The sequence below is a fragment of the Meleagris gallopavo genome, chromosome 1, assembly GCF_000146605.3.
Source record: "Meleagris gallopavo isolate NT-WF06-2002-E0010 breed Aviagen turkey brand Nicholas breeding stock chromosome 1, Turkey_5.1, whole genome shotgun sequence".
Lineage (NCBI taxonomy): Eukaryota > Metazoa > Chordata > Aves > Galliformes > Phasianidae > Meleagris > Meleagris gallopavo.
Genome location: NC_015011.2, coordinates 108081348 through 108104733, shown reverse-complemented (window position 1 = coordinate 108104733; position 23386 = coordinate 108081348). Strand labels below are relative to the sequence as shown.

General features: G+C 41.7%; 1 protein-coding gene across 1 annotated transcript in view; it reads right to left on the bottom strand.

The window, feature by feature from the left end:
• AGPAT3 (1-acylglycerol-3-phosphate O-acyltransferase 3) overlaps positions 1-18432 on the bottom strand; it is a 29157-nt gene extending 10725 nt beyond the window's left edge. The window contains exons 1-4 of the mRNA XM_010724191.3: positions 18291-18432; positions 6580-6806; positions 1537-1706; positions 1205-1366 (exon numbers count right to left, since the gene is read on the bottom strand). Of these exons, the coding sequence (XP_010722493.1) occupies positions 1205-1366; positions 1537-1706; positions 6580-6757 (510 nt within the window). The 5' untranslated portion in view covers positions 6758-6806; positions 18291-18432. The remainder of the gene's footprint in view (positions 1-1204; positions 1367-1536; positions 1707-6579; positions 6807-18290) is intronic.
• Between the last annotated feature and the right edge of the window lie 4954 nt (positions 18433-23386).

Sequence of the window (23386 nt, the reverse complement as noted above, 5' to 3'; positions counted from 1 at the left end):
CGCAGGAAGTCTTGATTTAAGTAATCAATGCTATCTATATTTTGCATTTATATTTTTTAAGTTGTTTTCTCCAGAGACCAGTCCTTGGATCTCAATACAGAATCATTACAATATATGGATTTACAACTATCATGCAGTCTTGATGAATATTAATGGATATGTTTTTTCTTCTTTTATTTTTAAACACTAATCAGAAGGATATATCAAATTTTGTTCATACTCACATATTCTAGTTATTCAATACTTGAAAATACATTGGCCAGAATCCTCTTTTTCTAAATCTTGTAGTTTTGCAATGATAGATAATCCTGAATGATGCACTCAGTGTGAACAAGGTAAGCCTACTATTTCACTATTCATTTTAACAAGCTGTGTTGAATGGCATCAAAATTCAGTTAAACTGTGCATAAAAACTTCTTAAAATGTTTTATGAGCCAAATAACCATACATTTAATGTACTGCTAGAAAATCAAAACAGTAAATTTATCTCAATATTTTCATTCAAAGCTAAAAGAAGTTTACTAGGTTGACTATTCCATAGCAAAGTCTAACAACATCGCATGTAATGAAACATACATGTTTACCCTTGGCTTAATGTCAATATTTTGATATTAATATTAATATCAAAATAAAAAGGAAATACGGTAAGCTTACAATTGCTTTTGAAATTGTGTATTTTCTCATATAGACTTTAAGGGAGCATATAATTTTACAGACCAAAGAACATATCAACACATGAACTTCCTATTAAAATCCATGGTGTATGCATCCCTCCATCCCACCTCCTTTTCCAGAAGAGACTTTTGTTTATGTTCTTTTATTCTACCACAGAAAATGTAACTTAATAGTATACAGATTTAGTTGTCAAATATTGGCCGTTAATTAGAAGGATAAGAAAGTATAAATGAACTTATTTTAAGCATTGCACAAGTTTGATTTTATAAATGAAATTTAAGCCTGTAAATCATCTACACAAGCTTCTGAAGTGCTTTCCAAATACCTATCATTAAGAACGGGCAAACAGAGCAACACTTTACATGCACATACTGAAAGATACCCTGAAACAGAGCATGTTTTCCATGATAGCATGCAAAGAAAGTAGGGAGCAAACCTTCTCCTGATATATAAGATATCTCACTACAAGAGCACAACCTCACTGTTTCACTTCCAGCAGTCAGTACTAGAGGAGGAAGCTGACACTTACCCACATGTATTCAGGATAGTCAGCCAAACGTTTTAATCCCTCAATAACTGTATCTCTGTCTTCTTCCCATTTCCTTTTGCAGAAAACAATCTCAAGGAAGTACCATGTCCAGCCAATTAGGGGCACGTACAGTAGCTCTTTCTTAGCAAGAACTTTGGAACTCTTGGAGAAAGACAAAAGCAACAATCCAAAAATGTCATCGGCTGATGTGTACGTAACAAAAGCATTAAGGTTAAGGTGATAAAAAGCTGGTGGGGTTTTATCTGAGAGTCTGCATGGGTTTAAGTCAGACCTCTAGTCCTCCAGATGAAGGGAAAGCTTATGGCACATACCCCCAGCACTCCAAAGCGCTCCGTCATAGTCCAGCCACACAAGAAGTCAATTTCAAAGTTGTGATTCAAGATGATGATGACATGCTCTTTCCCAAAGGTATTCACCGTGGCCTCGTCAGAGAACAAGGTGCACTCTGTGCCCGACCACCATTCCAGCAGCATTACTAACTCTGAGAAACATGAAGAGAGAGATGAGTTAGGGGTGATGCTTACTTACAAAAAACATTCAGTGTTTCAACAGCAGCCCCGTGCAGTGCCTGGTCTCTTCTGACTCCTGACAAGACTTGTCATCTTCTCAATTCAACCCAGCCAAGATTAAATGAGAGCTTGTAAATCTATAGATCAAATTACAATGCTATCCTTAAGCAGAATTTAGGTAATTACATATATGGATTAGGGATACTTTAATAAGTTTTTAACAGTGGCAAGTTTAGACGTTGTACTACGAATGTGAAATTTTGTGATAACCAGAAAGAATATCAAAAAATTCATGCCTGAAAACAGACAGCTGAGCTGTTGATTGCTCCACTAAATGAGTACATATTCTCCCAGGTGGAACACAAATTATGCATAGATGCAGCCTAATGCTTTTACTTAACATGAAACAAGTTTTATGGAGGTAAACAGACCCATGAAAGGCTTTTAAAGGGATGTGGTGCACAGATCTTTTGCAAGATATTTTAATATTAGAACACAGGATTCTTAACATTCTATATTATGGTCACCTACAGAGTCAGAAGCAACAGAGATTCAAGCTAGTTTATCAAAATACTTGCACAAAGCCAGGAATGGTAAACTGCTTCTTTTGTGTACAGCTAAAGAATGAACGAGCCCTCTCCCCTTCATCTTCTCCAATTTTCAGTATACCAATGTATCTCTTCCTCCACTCTGTACCTTTCCTTCATTATCCACTCCTCTTATTTTCAGCTTCCATCCTTTTCATCTTAGAAAGACCTCCCATTTAAATTCAGCACACATTTAGCATAGTTGCTATGGTTTGCCTATTTATCTCCTTTCAGTACAACGAAGCAGATGGAAAGCATTGCTGGTATCATGGGACAACTATAAAAAGTATGAGAATAGTTCATTTTCCCAGTAGGAAGATTTGCTTTCATGCAAACTGTAGTCATTGGTATTCTCTCATTTCAATAAGTTATAGATGCAATCAAAATTTGTTTGCACAACTATGGCCGTTAAAAATTCCAGCTCTTCTGATGCTACTATTACAAATATGCAGAATTAAAACTAGTCCTTTCAGTTCTCTGTATCAGATTCTGACACATCACATTTCAACCTTCGGCCAGGAAGCCTTGGTTTTGCAAAATGGAACAAAATGCCTTCCTGCATAAGGGCTTCTGATTAGTGGGATCACAATTCACACTATTCTGTCTTTGCTGCCAAATAAGAGTAAGTTTAATTTTGCATGAGAGAGAAGTCAAACATAGTACTCAGGTGAATAGTAAGGGAAAATGATCCTAATCTGCTGAAGACACATAGCTTCTGTAGCTTATCTGCCAGGTTGTTCTCCTGTATGATTTTCAAGACTCACTTATTTGGAGGCCTGACAAATGTATGCAATTTGCTGACTGAGAGAATGCAACCCTGGCTGATTGGAATTGCAACAGTGAAAAGAAAACTTTATACCAACTAGAGATTTTCATCATTTCTTTACAGCTTTATCTCCTTTGGGAAAGATGTTTTTTTGCTTTCTTGTTCTGATTACACTGGCTCAGTGCAAGAATCATAGAATGTTTGGGTTGGAAGGGACCTTTAAGATCATCTGGTTCCAACCCCCTGCTATAGGCAGGCAAACCTCCCTTGAGATCAGGCTGCTCAAAGCCCCATCCAGCCTGGCCTTGAGTGCCTCCAAGGAGGGGGCATCCACAACCTCACTGAGCAACCTGTTCCTCTCACCACAAGAATTTCTTCTTAATATGTAGTCTAATTCTACCCTCTTCCAGTTTAAAACCATTTCCCTGCCTGCTACATGCAACCAGAATGTCCTCAGCTTAGAGCCATGTTCTCCCACGTTGGTGTTTGGGAGAATGGAGTTGTGGTACCAAACACAGTGTAATGCTCCAAGCAATATTCCCTTTTGAACAACTCTAGTAACTGCTATATTCACTGCATTTTCTTAACAAAAATAAAATGGACTATTTCTTTCTCAACATCTGGTAAAAGTCTGCAGAGGCAGGTGTGGATGATTTTCTGCAAAGCATTCCTTGTACTGTGGATTCCAAAATAGTGGAGGAAGCTTTGCTTAGATTTGCCAGATTTCACACTGAAAGAGGAGGGCTGATGAGCCAGAGAATTCGTATGAGGAAACAGATTGTCCTTTACAAGAGTACTGATAAATGAAGCAATTATAACAAGGAGTGGGTTCATTTCCTTTTTCTTTTGGTGTGTGGGTTACAGCTATTTTGTGTGTACCGATCCTGTCAGTGCTCCAGCAAGCTCGTATTTCTAAACCAAAAGAATGTACAACTTGCAATGTCTGGGATACTCCATGCAGCTGCCACTGAAAACTAATACTATTTTACTACAACAAAAATCCTTCTTATGGTGTGGAATCCAAAACACCAAAGCAAGTGGTTTTCTGACCTCCCAAACAATTCAGAAAAGAAAATAAACAAGAGGCAGCATAAAGTACTAAAACTCGAGTCTGGTTTTGGAACTGGACTAAACTAAACACACTGCTATCCAAGAGCATAAATCATCAGAAAAGAGTTGACACAGTGAAACTTGGAATACAGACTACCCCTCATGAATTAAATATGCAGTGACGTGTTTACTTTCAGCCCAGTCAGACAGACATCTCCAGCAGCAAGTTACTCCAGGAAGGTGCTGGCAGGAAGGACAGGGAGGAGGAGATGCCATCCTCACTAATGAAGGGGTAATCTGAACCATACCATAGATGAATGCATTTCTGAGCCATCCCTGATTACAAACAGTAGCTCTCTGAACACTGGCAATCCACCCCAGCATACAGTTACATACAGATGAGGAAAAGCAGTGCTTTAGGACAGCTGACTCTTGCTGCTCCTCATCTCTGCACCATGTCCAGGTTAAAGCTGGAAGGGGAGATGATGGAGAGGTGCTGAAAAAAAGGCAAGGCCAGGCTTACTGGAGTTTGTGGTATGAAGACTCTTTGCAGGAGGGGATAGGATCTGCAGGGCTGCACTCCAGTGGGGTCTGTGGGGTATGGCTTAGCCCTACTGCTGGAGTAGCACTGAGTGGGGATAAAGTGCTTTGTGCGTGGCATAGAGAGAGAGCTCAGCTATCACAGTGAGGAGAAGACAAAGAAGATTGAGCCCACTGGTCTGACTTGTCCTTAAATATCTGATTCACAGTTCCGCCAGATTATTTGAATTCACTAGTACTTACCATAAGAAAGCTTTCATGCTTAACCCACCTCTCTATTCTACCTTTACTTTTTCCTTGTCCAAAAATGTTTGCCGTGGACACTAGATAGAGTCTGTCTCCTTTCCCTTTTGAAGCCATGCTTTATATACTTAAGAAGAGCTATAGTAATACAGCCTCATTTTCAGTGGACTATAATATAGGCATACACACCAACCACTGCATATCTACCCTTACACACCATTCTTCTGCCAGACTGGCAGAGAACCTTTTATTGAAGGTCATTACTGCTACGGAGAGATCCTACCTGCAAAATTCTCAGTCTCAAATGAAACAGTTTCAAGAAAATGACCAAAATGAAGCATCTAGAATATAATACCAAACTGTAGGTTCACTGCCAAAGGTTTCCTCATAATAGAACACATTTTGTTATGAAGGACAGCATTTGAACTGCTACATTTCCACAGCTTAATTATTATAAATCACAACCATAGTGCATATTCTCTGGCTTTTCCACTACAGGCCATCAGCACTGTGAATCCCATGTAACATTTACATTCATTTTCACAGCTTAATTTCTCACTCATTAAATTTATAACAGGTACAATACATTTATCTGTCTTCTCTGAATCATTTTGGACAATAATTTCCTTTCTCCTGTGCCTCTGAGACAGTAGTCTGAGTAGGTGGGACAAAAAGCACAGGAAAAGGACAATAATCTTAAAACACAACCAAACTTCGGAGAATTTTTGTTGGTAGTACTTCACACCGATGACTTAAGAAATGTGGGTGCCTGTCAGTGGACTGTTCAGTGGTAATTTAGTACTTGTTCAGGTGATTCATTTACCCAAAGCGGGATGCTGAGCACTAAGGTAAGTGGTTGCACATACTGGGTGAAGACGGAGAACAGAAATAAAATAGATGATTCACTACTGAAATAGGAGGTGACATTTGAACTAAGGAGCCTTCAGAATGTTCATTTTAGAAATCTAATTTCCTGTTAAACTGTATGATGGCAAATGAAACCATTCAAGATGGGGAAGTTTTGCAAAGTCTCAAAAGAGGAAAGCGAAGCAGCTGAACTCACTGTGTAAAGCTCTCCCAGATGCAGAAGAAGGAAACTGTTCACAAGAGACACGGGCGTCATCGACAGATACCGTGGGGTGTGAGAGAATTCTGAAGCTGTCACATAGTCCAGCTATAAAGGCATCTATTCTAGATACTTTCAGACAGACATCTGTCTTTGCAGACTACACAGAAAACTTGAGCTCCTAAATAAGAGGTCAACATGGTGCCTGTTCTAAACACCTGAAGCAGTCTCTGTGAATTCCACTTGCTCACACTGCTTAGCAGAGGCTCCAATGCAGGGTGAAGATGTTACTGATCAGCAGTTTCCTACCCAGCAAGGAGGGGTATATAGGGTTGTAAAGGAGCTTTACTTCCCACTTCTTTTACAGAACAGAGGGACAGTATGTCTCAGTGACTTGACTTCTATACATTTGCCCAGTATTTCAGAAAATACAGTGGCTCTGAACTACTCAGAAAGAGTCTACTTCCAACGTAGCAGCTCTCTTTAGTGTGTGCGTATATTTGTAGATATTTTTTTTCTTCAATTAACAAAAAGAAACAAAAAACACTCCCCTCCCCACCCCCAGACCTCATGTCTCCTTCAAGCATACTCACGGCTCCAAAGTGAATAGGCAAGGCGACAGTTTACTCGGCGATAAAACTGCTTGTTTATGGGCCAGAGGATTAGTGTGCATAGTTGAATGAAGTTAATGATCAGTCCACTCACAACAAAGACGAACCCAATAAGGAGGTGAACAATGAACTGGGTCTTCAGAAAGGCAATGAAGCCCATGATAACCACTCAGAAGCGTGTGCAAGGGCCGTCACTCAGAATAACTGTCCTGCAAGAGAAAGAAAAGCATCTAATTGAGTTTGGATTCACAAGTCCTGAGAAAGGGCAAAGCAGGAGCGCTGAAACAGTTCATGCAACTTCAGCAACTGTAATCCAACCATATAAACTCTTTGCTCTCCCAGTTTGCCTCATTCAGGTTTTCATAGAATAAATCATCGATGGTACAAATCACTTCCAAAAACAGAAAGGAACATTCATTTGCAATTTACAGCTCACCAAGAAGATCTGAAGATGAACCTCACAGTTCTCTCTTCAGACAAAGATCATATAATCAGACAACACTGGGAGGAACGCAGACCCACGCAAACCAGTCAAGCCCTCACTAGTAAATAAGCTGGGCTGCAATTGCTGTGCCTTCTGGGGTTGCTGTCCCTAAACTGCAACAGGAGTCTCATCTTCCCTGCCCCCAAAAACAGCATGCTGAGCCTCCAAGACTGTGCAAATGAACTGATGCCTTCCTAGCCTGCCCTCAAAGCTCAGCACACAGCTCTTCTGAACAAGCACAGACCGAGGGCAGGCAGGTGTTACACAGGCTTTGCTACATGTTTGCTACTACCACAACAGTACAGCAGTCCATCTGCAGGGCAAGTTGTTCACCCTGCAGCAGATTTCATGATAGAAAGAGCACAGCTGGTCATCAAGAGCATCAGCCTGACAAACTAAGGCATGGAAAGGAAAATTAGGTATTTCCTAAACATGCAAAGACCATGCCGGAGCAAGTGTAATAACTTCTCACTTTGTCAAGCCATAAACCAGTTAGTAGGGGGAAAAAAGTAAAATAATAAAAAATCCTTAGGCTATGTAGCAGTACAAACTTGATCTGGGAAAGGTCTTGGCACAGAACATGTCCACTTCTGAATTAGCCAGAATACTTAACCTGGGCATGGGCCACGTTTATCCCTCGTGCAGGAAGCTGGGTAATGTGTGAACCAGCATAAAGTCATAGAAGCTTTGACAAGTCTAATCCAACACAAATCCTGCCAGTGTGAACATAACTGAACAAAACATTTCAAACAAGAAACCTGATTGAGTTTATTCCAAAACTGGCCTTTCTGATCGGCTGTGTACTAGAAGATCTTCAATGAAGCCAACCAGGTTATCAAACCACAGATTCAGTGCTTCACCCCAAAAATAAAAGCACACTCCTAAATTTCTGCCAAAGTTTGCTGCAAGTATTTATGTTTTCTCTCTGCAAGTGTTGCAAATGACTGGAGCCACCAGTAGATGGTAACAAGTACATTTGACAAGATGAGCATCCAAAGGTGATGCTGAAGTTCCTAATGCCTGAAAACAAAGCACCTTCCAGCTGTGAGGAATCAAATGCCACCTGCTTACATTATGGTGCTATTTATAAAACTCAACAGTAGTTTTACTTGGCAAAGCTTATTCTCTTAATGTCTTTTCTACATCTGAGTTACTGCCTTTGAAGCTACACAGTGTCCAGCTTTTTCACAATTAAAATCTCTTTGCATGATTAATAATCTAGTTACTTCTGAAGTACATTACAGAGGGGAAAGGCACTATTGTGCCTACCACAGAAAGCAGAGCGAGTTGAATAAGCTGATATTGAAGCTCCTGATGAATAATCTAAATTTTCCCAGTAAGAATGAAAGAAATATTTCTTCCAATAATAAATTATTTCAGGAACAGCTGCTCGGAAGCAGAAACTCATGTTTAAAAAGAAGCAAGTGATGCCCTCCTTCCTCTCTCCTCCCTCATTGAAGAGCTGCAGGATGTAGTTATCTCCCAGAAACCCAAACCCTGCATCATTGTTGACAGGTACCATTCCATTCAGGAGTATCACCATAGTACTCAATGTCTAGTGCCCTAAATCAGCAATGGGTTCATTTATCTTTTCAGCTAACACGTCCTTCTTCTCACAGAATCATTTGGGTTGGAAATGACCTTCAAGATCACCAGGTCCAATCAGCAACCTGACCTACCAAGTCCCATCGTTCCAGGTCCACTCATCTTTTAAATACTTCCAGGGATGGGGATCCCTGCTCCAATGGTTGATGTGAAGATATTCTTCCTAACATCCATACTAAACCTCCTCTGATTCCCAGTAATTATTTCTCAGATTGTGACTTGCCTTCTGCACAGACACATGCAGGCAGCTTTCCTGATGACTGTATCCCTCACAGTCATCAGACTAGTGCTTACTACCTCCCAAGTCACAGTTTAGCCCACTGCAGAAAAGGATTATTAATAAAGCACATACAAAAAGCATGAAGAAAAATGAAATTTCAAGTATTATCCTCAAATAAAATGATTGGGCTGCACTTCCATAGTCTCTTTGCTTCAAACAGACTCTGGAGCACTTGGTATTTGCCCTATAAACTAAGGACATTACCATATTAGGCACCAAAGAACATGTCATGTGTTCAGTGGAAAGCTGGAGACAACATGGCAAGTTCCCTCTCCAGCTTTGTTGTGTGTGGAAATAGCATCTATCACCCTTGCTCCAGTGCCCTACCTTGCACTCTGGCATCATCTCTTTGTGGATCACGAGAAAGGTAAAGAGCAAGTAAAGAAGAGCTGGTGTCCATTTTGCCAGTCCCTCACTTAATTGCTCTTGATTTTTTAAGGTATTTATTAAGTTCACCTTAACATAGGATTTCTTTATTCTCCTGCCCACGTAAGACAGTCATGCAATTCAGGACATACCGACAGGCAAAGGATGGTCAGCAGCTACTGAATCACAGAGACAGGCTGGGAAGAAGACAGAGAAATTTTGATGGAAAGAGGAAAAGCAGAACTTCTACATCTCATTGACATATATGAAGACCAGCTAAGTGAAGTGCTTAGGAACTGAGCATCTGCTTCAGCTTAGACAGCAAGTCTCAGCACGGTTCACTTCTTTCGAATACGTAAGCATGTTCACTGACATGCTAGTAAAATCTCTCAATTTTACTCCCTCCTTTCCCAAAGCAACTTGTATCTCCACAACACTGACCCATAACCACAAAACCTCTATTTCTAACTGTTCAGCCGCAAAGAGAACCACAGATAACTTTTCACAGCCTCAAAAAGGTCTTACTTCTCACACTCATGCCACAGGGCAGCACTAATGTAAAACCCAGCTCAAAGCAAGTGGCATACTTCCAATGCCTTTAAGTGCCTTATCTCACAGGATCAATTGACTAACAGAGACCACTCCCCATAATATTAATCTTCTCCAACAAGAAAATTCTTCAGCAGTCCTGACTAACCAGGGATCTCCCAGCAGACTGGAAACTGGCAGATGTGATGCCCATCTTCAAAAAGGGCCAGAAGGATGATCCTGGCAGCTACAGACCTATCAGTCTCACCTCAGTGCCCGGAAAGGTTATGGAATGGATAATCTCAGGAGCCATCATGGACCAATTAAAGGTCAACCAGGGCATTAGGCTCAGTCAGCATGGGTTTACAAATGGTAGATCATGTCTGACAAACCTGATTTCATTTTATGACAAGGTGCCCCGCTTAGGGGATGAACGTAAGGCTGTTGATATGGTCTACTTGGACTTCAGTAAAGCCTTTGACATTGTCCCCCACAACATCCTCATGGAGAAGCTGGCTGCCTATGGTTCGTATGGGTGAGTGCTCCTCTGAGTGAAACACTGGCTGGATGGCCGGGCCCAAAGAGCTGTGGTCAGTGGAGATAAATCCAGTTAGCGACTGGTCATAAGTGGTGTCCCCCAGGGCTTGGTACTGGTTCTATTTAACATCTTTATTAACGATCTTGATGAGGGGATTGAGTGTACCCTCAGTAACTTTGCAGATGACAGCAAGTTGATCTGCCAGAGGGGAGAAAGGCACTACAGAGGGACCTGGATAGACTGGATCGATCTATGGGCCAAGGTTAACTGTATGAGTTTCAATAGGGACAAGTGTTGGGTCCTGCATTTTGGTCACAACACCCCCAGGCAACCCTACAGGCTTTGGGAGGAGTGGCTGGAAAGCTGCCTGATGGAAAGGGAGTGTACTGATGTACTGATGGACAGATGGCTGAATGTGAGCCAGCAGTGTACCCAGTGGCCACGAAGGCCAATGGCATCCTGACTTGTATCAGGAATAGTGTGGTGAGCAGGACTAGGGAAGACATCCTGCCCCTGTACTCGGCATTGGTGAGGCCTCACCTCGAGTACTGTGTTCAGTTTTGGGCACCTCACTACAGAAAGGACATTGAGGTGCTGAAGCAGGTCCAAAGAAGGGCAGCAAGGCTTGTAAAGGGCTTGGAGAATATGCCCTATGAGGAGAGACTGAAGGAACTGGGGCTGTTTTGTCTGGGAAAGACCTTATTGCTCTCTTCCAATACCTGGAAGGTGCTTACAGCACCAATAGCAGGCTTGGCCTCTTCTCACTGGTGACAGGATGAGGGGAAATGGCCTCAAATTGTGCCAGGGTAAGCTTAGGTTGGATATCAGGAAGAACTTCTTTACAGAAATGCACTTACAGAAAAGTAGTGGAATAGGCTCCCCAAGGGGATGGTTGAGTCACCATCCCTGGATGTGTTTAAAAACCATTTGGATGTGGTGCTCAGGCACGTGATTTAGTGGAGGATTGTTAGAGTTAGGGTAGTATGGTTAGGTTGTGGTTGGACTCAATGATCTTTAAGGTTTTTTCCAACCTGAGTGACTCTATGATTCTTAAATACTTTATACCCTTCTGAGCTCCCACCATGTTTACCTCATTCTCAACTAAAGGGCAAGAGCTGAACGCTAAGGCTCCACATTCACACAGATTCACAACCAGAGATACGTGGTTCTCAGTTACACCATCATTCTCTATTAGCCATCTTTCTGCATTCATCACAGTCATAAAGATTAACCTGCTTTGAGACATCTACATCTCTTTTAAATGTGGCTCAAATCTGCTACCAAGCTCAAAAGCCATTAAAAAGCAGAATGGCAGAGAGCAATACTGCAACTCTTTCATTTCATTAAGAAATCAGCTTAAAAATGAAACAGATGCAGCACAAGCCCTGAGCACATTACTGTCATTTTGTGAAATTTATATTTATTTGTGAGCTCTGAACTAAAAATGAAGCCACTAATCATTCTATGCGCACAGTATTTCCAGTTTTAACTGCAGGTTTTAATTCACTTACTGCTGCTACATACATACAATCCTTTGATGTTCGTAAGGTATGTATGAGTAAGAGCACAGAATTAGAAATTGGTCTTCTGGTTCTAATAGTCCAACCCAGTGAGAATTAACATGCTTACAACAACCAAAGCTGCTGCAGCAGTACTGACATTGTTAACCTTTTGTCTTCAGGTTTTTGAGCATGCCCTGTTTCAGTTTTCCAGTTGCTTCTGCTCCACCAGACAATGTTAATCTCTATTTATGAAGCTAATTATTAATATCTTTTGCTCCGAACCTGTTGCCCCCACTCTGATTTCAAGTATTTTGCCTACCCCCATATTTTTGCTGGTTGAAAAATTAAGCAAAACCCTTATGAGACTGAATTCTGCCATTTGCTCTTGTATTTTAAAATACTGTACTTTTCAAACTGAGCTTTGTGAGCCTCACTGCTGTCTGTAAAAACTTGGCAATCCTATGAAAAAAAGCCAGTAACGCTGCAAGTCAAAAGCAGTACAAAAAACCACTTTGGTGGTCACGTCTCATCAAGAGTTTCCCCACCGTTCTTCAGAGCTCTATAAACTCTGTTTATCAGAAACACATAAAGGATAAACCAAAACTCTTTTATTTTCAAAGAGAGGACTATTTGTTCCGTGACCTGCTCTGTGAGTGTGAGTGGGACTAGCATGAACAGCAGCACCTGGAGCTGATGAAAACTTCTCTCAGTACACTTTCCGCCTTCCAGTTTCACAGAATCAAGAATTGCAGAATGGCCTGGGTTGGAAGGGACCTCAAGGATCACCAAGTTCCAGCTCCTTCACCACAGGCAGGGCCACCAACCTCCCCATTTAATACTAGACCAGGCTGCCCAGCGCCTCATCCAATCTGGCCTTGAACACCTCCAAGGACGGGGCATCCACAGCCTCTCTGGGCAGCCTGATCCAGTACCTCACTCTCATAGTAAAGAACTTCCCTCTGACATCCAGCCTAAATCTCCCCTCCCTCAACTTCAAACCATTTCCCCTTGTCCTGCTGTTATCTACCCTTTCAAAGAGTTGATTCCCCTCCTGTTTGTAGGCTCTCTTTAGGCACTGAAAGGCTGCAATGAGGTCACCCCACAGCCTTCTTTTCTCCAGGCTGAACAAGCCCAGCTCCCTCAGCCTGTCTTCATAGGGGAGGTGCTCCAGTCCCCTGATCATCTCAGTGATCCTTCTCTGGAACTCCTCCAACAGCTCCCTGTCTTTCTTGTATTGGTGTTTCCTCTAATGAACTGATGCACTTCGCTTTTAAAACCAGCTATGAAAATCAGTACTGTAAGCATCTTTGCCCTCATCTCCCTTTATAGTATTAGAAAGCCCAAGAGCACTAACCATCTATCCATCAGTCCAGGCAGAGTTGTGAGGAAAAGCAGTGACCCCCCAGGACTCATTTATTTCAGAAGCACAGGTATACCACTGGCAACAAGAGCTGTGTAAGTAGCTAGAAAACACAGCTTAGATCAACAGCAGTGAGTCAGAGAAATGCATATGAAAGGAAATAAGGTGTAAAAAAGAGTTCTGGTATCCATTTGAACAGTCTGTACCAAGGATTCTCCAGATACGCTGTAAAATAATAGTCAACTACTCAATCACATCCCACACAGCATTACAGATTGTCTACTACAGACCGAGCCTTTTAAACCTGAGCATGACAGGAAAATTATCTTAGTTTCTAATACAATAGAGATCTAATTTCTCTGCACATTCTTCAGCCAAATGCAAAACTGATTCAGAGTTCATTAAAAAAAATCCTGCATGTCATGAATTTCCAAAATTAAGGTGTATGGAAGAGAACATTAAGCCAAATTCAACACACAAAGATGAAAATTTGTTTCCTAGTTGTTAGAATTAAAAACACAATCTCAAATAAGGGAAAAAAAAATGCAGAGTTACCATCATTAGAATTTATTCCTTGAATTATTTTCAATCTTGACAGCACCAGTTTCTAGAAAAGGTCAGGAGCAAAAGATCATCACCATGATCTGGTGATAAATATGTTTGCTACATTGGTCTGGTTCTCCAGCCCATTAAACCATAGAAACTTCCACTATTGTCCATAGGTTTGGCTCAGTATGTTTAGAGATTTTTGATGAGTCTATTTCCCCTGAATAGGAAGATTTTGCTTGACTCACCATCCTAATGAGATGATGGTACTTCAAGGTCAAAATAATAATAAGCTGTGCATATTGCTCTGACATTCATGATCACTTAATAAGTGCACTGACTGAACAAATTACCTGGAGAAATTACGCACAGCAGAAGAACACAAAGTAAAGTGTAGCAGCTAATGCAATGGTCAGTCAGAACAATGACAATCACCGCATCAAAGCTGTCTGTAAACATAAGAAATAGAAAGCAAGCCATGTGAGAAGCACACACCCTCAGCAGAAGAACCAGTCCCTGCTCCTGACTCCTCCATTCTCCACCACTCTTTAATGTTACTACCAAACTGAGTTTACTGATAAGATTTAGGAGAGAGTAGGGTACAAACTATCATGTAGCAGTGTTTACTTCCACAGAAGGCCATCTTTCCATCCCACAAACCCCACACCAGGAGATGGCCACAGTGAGGGGCAGTCTGGATACCACCTGTGGAGCACTGTGCTACCCAAACTGTCCTAGAAGAAATGTCCAGAAGGGTCCATACCATGCTGGGATGTCAGCCCCAGCACTTCTGCCTGCTTTTGAAAGTGGAGCAGCTTTGTATCAAGTTGCTCAGGAATAACAAATAAATAACCCACCAAGATTACCAGTTGTTTAACTCGTATTTATGAGATAGAAGACCACAGAATATGTGAACAAAGCAAAGAAAAGCATTCCAATGACTTGATGGAATCAGGAGGGAATAAAACAGCTCTTGATAATACTTATCTCTGCAGTGGAGGGGCAGACTGCCCTGCCTTTCCTGCCCTAAATGAAATGGAACTGACACGATTAAACCTCCTCCCTAGCTGCAGAGAGTGTTGCTTCTGCCTCTGCTGGAGGTGCAATTGTATTTTTCTAACTTGTTGCAGCTGAAAAGATGAGAAGGATTAAAACGGCTATTTTCCAAATTTAATTTCAACCACTTCCTTTCATTCTCTTCACATACAAAAAAATAAAGAGAGCAAGTATGTCCAAATTTAATTTCTACTAACATTGTACTCAGTTAGCTTAGTCTCTATTTAAACAAATGGATCAGATAACTGAAATGAGTCCTGGTTTGCTTAGAAATGCACAAACTGCAGAACAGTCACCACAAGGAAGAACTGCTCTAGGAATCTCTTCTTGCAGGCATCTCTACCTACAAAGAAAATGGATATTTTCATAAGCAGTTTCTGCTCATGACATGAAAATGGGAACAATGGTGTTTTAAGTTCAGTGGGTGGAAAAAGCCCAGGCAACTTCTCTATTTGGACTGAATATCACTGGTGGTGACATCATTATTTCCATAGCATGGATTTGATTCTACAGGATTCTTGTTTCCACCAGTTCAAAGGCTGGATGCGCATCTATGAACCTTAGCTTTATTTCAGGAAGACCAACATTTGTAAGTTTAGCCAACTTAGGATGGTTTCAACTACAACATGTCGTTCAAAGCAGGTGTTTATCTCTTAGTACTCTCCTCTGTACGTGCAACACCATTTGTCACCTTTCAGTCTGCAGTTTGGTGCTTTGACTTCCATATAAACAGTACTGAAAGTTTTGTTCACAGAATTATAGAACCATTAAAACTGGAAAAGAAAACTAAGCTCATCTAGTCCAATCACTGACCTATCACGACCATGCACACTAACCATAGAATCATAAAATCACCAAGGTTGGGAAAGACTTCCAAGATCATCCAGTCCAACTATCTGCCTATCACCAATAGTTCTCACTAAACTATGTCCCTCAAGACAACATCTAAACGTTTCTTGAACACCTCCAGGGTTGGTGCTCCACCACCTCCTTGGGCAGCCCATTCCAGCACCTGACCACTCTTTAAGAGAAGTAATTCCTAACGTCCAACCTGAATCTCCCCTGGCGCAACTTGAGGCCATTCTCTCTGGGTCCCTCAGTGCCACAGTGTTGTTCGTCATCAATCACTTTTCCCTAAAACTATGCTATTACAAAAGTCTTAACTGCATACTAAATTTAGTTAGATAATAATTTGCAAATTCTGCTAGTTTGCTTCATTTCTCACAGATACATGTGGTTTTCGTGAGTATATTCTCATTTAGACATACCTGCAAAAACCCTTGTAGGGCTACCGGACTGCAAGCTTTGAGCTCAAGTTCTTTCTGTGACATGCTTTCTATCAAGAGAAAAACAAAACACACCAAAAAACCTAAAGCCATAACTGCGTCCTACAACCAGTCTGATTTTGAAAACCATACAAGACCTCCTAGTTTTATCTTTAACGGAAGGGGAAAAATCAACAGTTAGGGATAAAAAATAAAAGCTATTCAATTCCAGTTGCCCGAACCAAAAAGGAATTGTATTTGAGTAAGCCTTACTGCAGCAGCACGAAGCTAAACTGCACATACACATGCATGTTTTAAGGCACCAGCTTCCCCATTAAAGGGTGCAAGAGGTCCCACACCTCCCCTCCATGCTGACAACTATTAGTGTGGGCTACATGGGGTCGGTCTTTCTTTGCAGCATTACAGAAGTCGGCCTCTCAAATAGTGCCTCTCTAGAAGAAATGAGCAGGCAGGCTCTACTACAGAGAAAGAGATGTAAAAATCAGCCCAAGGTAAGGGGGGCTCATGTTCTCAGCAGCCTTTGGCATGGCAGGGCACAGCAGGAAGGGATGTTTCCGGCTCTTGCACAGGGAGAGGAAGAAAAGCAGTGCTGCAATGTAAGAGAAAGAAAGCACAGAGCAAGACATTTGATGCTGAAATGTTTGAGCTAGAGCACTGTGCATTCCGTGGACTGTAAGACAGAAACAGGAACTATAAGCAGTGTTCCATATTCCTCGTGGCTCCGGACAGGCAGTCGCACATCACTGTCAGAAATGGCTGCCAAACACCTCCTGCCAGACTTACTCCTCTTAGCAACTTGTAGGTCTCCCCCTGTCTGTGAGCAACTATTCCTCCCCCTTGCCACTTCAGCAAAAGCCCAACAATTCCTGTTCCCACTAAGGGAGATGCGAGGTGCTAACCCTTGCTCGCTCCCTGCTTTCCTCTTCCTTCTCTCATGCTGTACTCCCCTTTTTGTTACACGTCCCAGCAGCTTCCTGGGTCTGTGAAAGAGTCCCGCTGTGTGCCATAGCAGATTTATGCCATTCAACCACAGTGCCCAGCGCTGCAGGCTCTACCTGCCCATCTGGTATTCAGCTGGTACATCAACCCCAAATGCTGAACAATGCTGTCAAATTTCCAGGTTGCACTGGCTCTGAGAGTAAAAGCAGGCAGGGAGAAGCTCTTGGACAACTTAGCACACCCCAGCAGGTCTCACGGTTCCACTTCAGGTCTCTGACAGACGGCCAAATATTTTCCATCCTGCTAAAGGCTCTCTGCAATTTCATTCCCAGTGCAGCAGCAAGGTGCTCTGCCCAGCTTCACGTGCACATGACATGCAGCACTAGGGTGTTAACATTGTAGATGGTTAAAATTGCAGCACCATGATGCAATACCTGCCAAACAGTATTTCATTCCTCAGTGAGATCCCAGAAAGGGCTTCTGTGGCATCTTCTGCAAACATTTCTCATCTCTTTACCCCCTGCACATGAGGCAGCAGATACTTGTGAGAGCCAATAGCTAGATGGAGCTTACTGCATAGCTCGGCAGCAGCTCACACATCTAACCACTGCTCTTGTGATAAGCAAAACAGCCACCAACATTACAAAACATTCCAGCAGTTCTGAATGCTTGCCATGAAAAACAAGTTAGCAAGCCTCTAAAACCCACTGTATCTGCATGTTTCTGATTTGCTTCCAGTTACACCATAGGAAATCTTTTCCTTTATGCCAATTAACATTTGTAGGATGCTGTAGATGTAGAGCATGTCCCCAGAGGCACCTTGGATTGCCCACTTGCTTGCATTGCTCACATTTCCTGCTGCTGCCAGGTGAACCGGGTGCCCAAGCTGTGGCTCCCAGTTTGTGCATAGTGCCACAGCAATGGGGCTTTGAGATTGCAGGGTGTCAGCCGGCCAAAGTGGGAGATGGATAGAGAAGGACAACAATTATCCATATAAACCTGCTCTGACAGCCCCTTATCACCTCCTCCTCAGGCACTGGTGTGGCCTCACCTCAAACACTGGGTGCAGTTTGGAGTACCATGGGGCAAAAAGGCCATCAAGCTACTAGAAAGTGTCCAAAGGAGGGCTACAGAGATGGGAAAGGGTCTGAGGGCAAGGCATATGACGAGCAGGGTTTTAAAAATCACTTGGCTATGACATACATTTAACATGCAGAGCTTGTTTCAGCAACTTCCAGGAGCGCAATTGTAGGCCTCATAGAATTTCACCTCAGCCCTGGAGTTATGCTTGTATTTGGAAGGAAATGGTCCATACGTAATTAGCACTGTAATCAGGCACAGAGAGGGAACTCAGGAGAGCACAGACTCAACAATTAACAAGTAATGTTGCAAGGCAAGGCTGGCCATAACAAACGTTCTTATGAAGTCAGCACATGATCTATTCTGTCACAGTGCAGTTTACACGCCTATGTGAATGCTACAGGGTATCTGTGATAAAACTCGCATTTTGACAGAAGCAGCAATGCAGACAGAATATCAAATCTCTTCCCTCTCCACAAAAGTAATTGATTCCATTTGAATTTTTCCTGCACAGTCAAGGCACAGATGATCAAACAAAGTGATACGAAAGTTAGAATTCATTTTACATATTCTCTTTTCTAATAGGACTGACAAAAAGGAGCAGTTCTTTCTAACTTTTAAGTGGCTTGGAACTAATCCTATTGCTTAACATTTAACTTCACAAATGTTAAAAGAAATGCGTATGCAATGAATTTTTGTTCTCTGTACTCACTTGTTGTTGTGCCATAAATACCTCAAATACTGGAGAGCACTGTTGGGCTGACCAGCAGCAATGGTGCGGAAGCACAGCACTTGTACCCTTGTCAGCTCCAACCTCCTTGCTGCAAACTCCAGCTCTGCTTCATGAGAAGGTGGGCAAAAGCAGCACCACATACACACTCACATATTGTGAGTCAGAAATAAAACTCGGGCTTTTAGCCTGATTTCCAAAATGATTAAGCACACTCCAGTTGCTGAAAATGATGAAAGAGGACTGAGACCAAAACTTACTATGTATACGTATTACAAACATTTAATTAACCACAAAAATAAACTCAGGCTGCAAGTTGCCTCTGTAAGCTCTTCTCAGCACAGCTGAAAACCAGCATTCCTATTATTTTGAAGAACTCAGGACTTTTGCCCCATGTAACTGGAGGTCAAGTCAAGATTTAAGCACAAGGAAATCACATTCTGCTTTTAGCATCTCTATTATTTTCAGCTTTTCCTATGGAAAAAATGCTGATACTTACATTTTCCTCTCAAACGCAATCACTTTCAATTCCTTTTGTGTAAAAGACCTTTTGCCTTAATTATTTCTGATTTTGATAGAGCTAGCAGGTGTAGAGAGACTATTTTCTCCATTTTGACTCGTTCATTCAAAGTTGAAAACCCAACTGGGAGCTGAAAATGCAAAGAGCCTCTCACAATCTGAATAAAATAAAAAATAAAATAAAAAATGGTTGGGAGAAATGAGGCCTCAGTTTTAAATGGGGAGAGACTTTCCATGGTACCTAAGACTTGGTTTTTGTTGTTTCAGTAGAGTTCTGCTCTTCAAGTGAACATGTTCTAGCTGTGGCTATCCTTTTCCTTTGTAGAAAAAGTCCAGAGTGGATTTTCAACATAATTTAATGCCATTCCAAAGCCTCTCATTCTTTCTGAAGTTATAAATAGTTTGCCTTTACAGGTAAAAATGCATAGTTATGAGTGCAAAAAATAGTACAATAATTATAATTGGTATAATAAAATCAGAATTTGATGTCTGTGTGCCAGTAATAGCCCTTTTTAAGCATTAAATGAATGCTATGGGGAAAATGCTGACAAATATTCAAAGAACAACACACTTAAATACGTTTGTGCCTCCCTTGACTTCTGCCATACTTTCTAACTTACGCTAATCTCAACTTCCACTTTGTATCAAGTCTCTCCTTATGTCCTAAAATTGGAAGTTCAAACAAGTTTTTCGACAAGCAGGTTAAAAATAAAACCATTTAGTTCTTCTCCATTTCAGAGCAGGAATTTTCAATCGGACAGATTAGCTTAGAGCACCCTTTCCCAAAGTGCCTGCTGTGATTTACACTGCCAGCATGTGGCTGGAGCGCTGATGATCTGCTAGTTGGTTGAGCTGACAACAGAGTAATTAGCTACAGTAGGTGATTTCTTAAAATGTTTTAGATATTTTTTTCCATAGACTTAAAAACCAAAAAAAAAAAACAAACAAAAACAACAACAACAACAACAAAAAGTGTAATGCCAGTAAGTTAGCACTCCTCACAGACCAAGGATTTATGGAACTACAAGTGAAATACTGTATAAAAATGCATCATTTGGATAAATGGCCTGTTTTTAGATCTATGCACTGTCTCCCCCATGTCAAAAATACATGGCTCCCAGCTGTCCTTTGGAATCACTCCCAGCATGGGCAGATGTTTTCCAATGTGAGCCATACAACTGCAAAACGAAAACCTGATATGTGCTATTGCTGAGGTCAGCAGTCAGTTCAGTCTGAGAACTGCATATGGAGAGAACAAACCTTCAAAACTGCAGCTTCCCTGGATTCCTTCAGAACCAAGGCAGGGAGGACGCACAAGCATTATTGTTGAGCCTTCTGCCACAAGTGCAGCTCAGGTTATTAAGAATGGGAAAAGAGCAGTCTTGAAATGCAGACAAGCCTAGAGCTGAAAGCAGAGAAGACTAAAGAGGAATAAAGGCACAGAGCAGGACAGAGAAGCAGAACACCCATCCATCAGACCATGCATCCCTCTGTGATTTGAATTTGCAGTATGAACACGTCTTCTGTCCATCAATTTTCACCTCCAAGCCAATATATTCAGCACGTTATTTCTCTCCCCTCACTACATTTGGTTATTTATATGTCAGAAGAAATCCTCATCACTTTATTTTTTTCTCCCTATTTGTTGAATCTGTGGAGTAAAATGACAATCTGGCATTCTGACATCAGTCTGATTGCTACTATCATGTCACAGAGACATCATTAATGTCACCACCACAACACTTTGATTTAATCAGGCAGGAGTTACTTAATAATTGGCAGGGGAAAAAAAAATCTATATTTGTCATTTCCTAACTGCGGGCACAGGAAAGGAAGCCGCATACACTCGTGCACATTTCACATTGTGGCAGCCCTCTTCAGCTCTGTCCATGCATCAGCTTCCTTCAGCTACACTCGCTCCCCGTGGACTAGCAAAGCAATCACTGGTCAATCCAAAAATTTCTCAGTCACATCAAGAGGATAGTAAACCTAAAATATCTCTATCTTTTCTCATCTTCTCACCACGCAAACTTTTATTTTCAGGAGTGCAGCTTCTAATACTAGCCTCCAGAGAAAAACAAAGGTTTTTAATTCTCCCCTCATCATAGCGATACGTGTACTAAGTGGAAAAAGTCAATTTAGTGAAGTGCATTCGATGTTATTCCTGAACACAAGATACAAAATAGTACCTTAATGCTTTGTGAGTCTTATTTTTAAAATAAGTTCCCAAGAACTCAAGTTCCCATCAATTTTCTGTCACTACAAGTCATTTTCTTAGCCGTGTTTCCAGCTAAAAAATTTCTGAACATGGGTTATTATATTTCGAGAACAACATTTTTTTCCTGACATTTCTTTTCATACTGCCATTTCTATTTAGTTCTCTCTGTAAAGATTCTTCCTCTCCTCTGTGTTAATACATTCTTGATATGTACACCAATGGCATTTTTGTCCCCTTTCTTATTCCCATATATACAGCTAATTAGCCTCCTAAATCTTGCCCTGTGTGACAGCTCCTGTGAGCACCTGATGATCTCTGCTACGCAACTCAAAAATTATTTTCAATTTCTAGCTTTATACATAAATTGGACTGTACAAAGATGAGCAGAATATATGCATGACAGTGACATGAGGGAAATTATTCTAGAACAGTTACAGACGAACGCGTACATCAGACCATGGGATGAGTGGGAGAAAGACTCCAGCTTCTGACAGCATCTTTTCCCTGATGGATTCCTAATGCAGGATGAGAGCAGGTCTTCATATAGACAAGGCCAAACTGTGGACACCCACCCAATACCTGGTTCTTTCCTTTCCAGACAAAAAGGCTGCCAGCAACAAAAACCCATGGGTTGCTTCCAGATATTCTTCAGTTTTAAGAATGCCAAGCTGCAGATGTTTGCTTTACATTTTGAACATATCTATCCTGTGATGAAGCCACCTTCCTATTGCTCACTTTTGGACGTTAATAAGAAAGCGTATCAGTTCATGAAATTTTGGAAACAGTTATTGGTCCTAGTATGGAGTCATCTTGGGATTTAACAATACAATTTACAACCACTAACACAGCTTCTCGTGCCCTATCACCCTCTGGCTTACTGCACACCTGGGCAGTAGCAGAACAGTGACAGACAGCAGCAAACTGCCCCATCTCAGCCACACTGGGTGTATACAGGCCCAAACACAAACGGGGGATCAAAAACTTCCCACCACTGACATTCCTTCATGTTCCTTTATCTGAAAGGACTTTATTTGAAAGATGCAAACAGACAAGGGTACTCCCTGCCAAGATCTCCCTTCTCATTTTTCAGACATAACTGATGACACTGATTCATACTATTACTAACAGCTTTAACAATACGCAAATAGTGCTTCAGCACTACACATCATAGATCACAGAGTATACCCTGAGTTGGAAGCAATCCATAAGGACCACAGAGTCCAACTCCTGGCTCCACACAGGACCATTCAAAATCCAAACCCTAATGTCTGAGAGCACTGTCCAGACGCTCCCCAGAACTCCAGCACTCAGGGCCGTGCCCACAGGGCTGGGCAGCCCGTTCCATGCCCACCGCCCTGTGGTGCAGCCCCTTTCCCTGAGCCCCAGCTGCCCCTCCCCTGACACAGCTCCATGCCGTTCCCTCGGGCCCTGTCGCTGTCACACAGAGCAGAGCTCAGCGCTGCCCCTCCGCTCCCTGTGAGGAGCTGCAGCCGCCATCAGGCCTCCCCTCAGCTTCTCTTCTCTGGGCTGAGCACAGCGAGGGGCTTCAGCCGCTCCTCACACACCTTGCCCTCAGAGCCTTCACTATCTTTGCAGCCCTCTTTTGGATGCTCTCTAAGAGTTTCATGTTCCTCTTGTATTCTATCTGATTTATTTTACCTCCTTAAGGTATTAGAATTGCTGTGTTTAAAATGTTATTAAAAATAAATAAATGAATGCTTGTAAAATTATGAGCCTTCTGTTACATTTTAA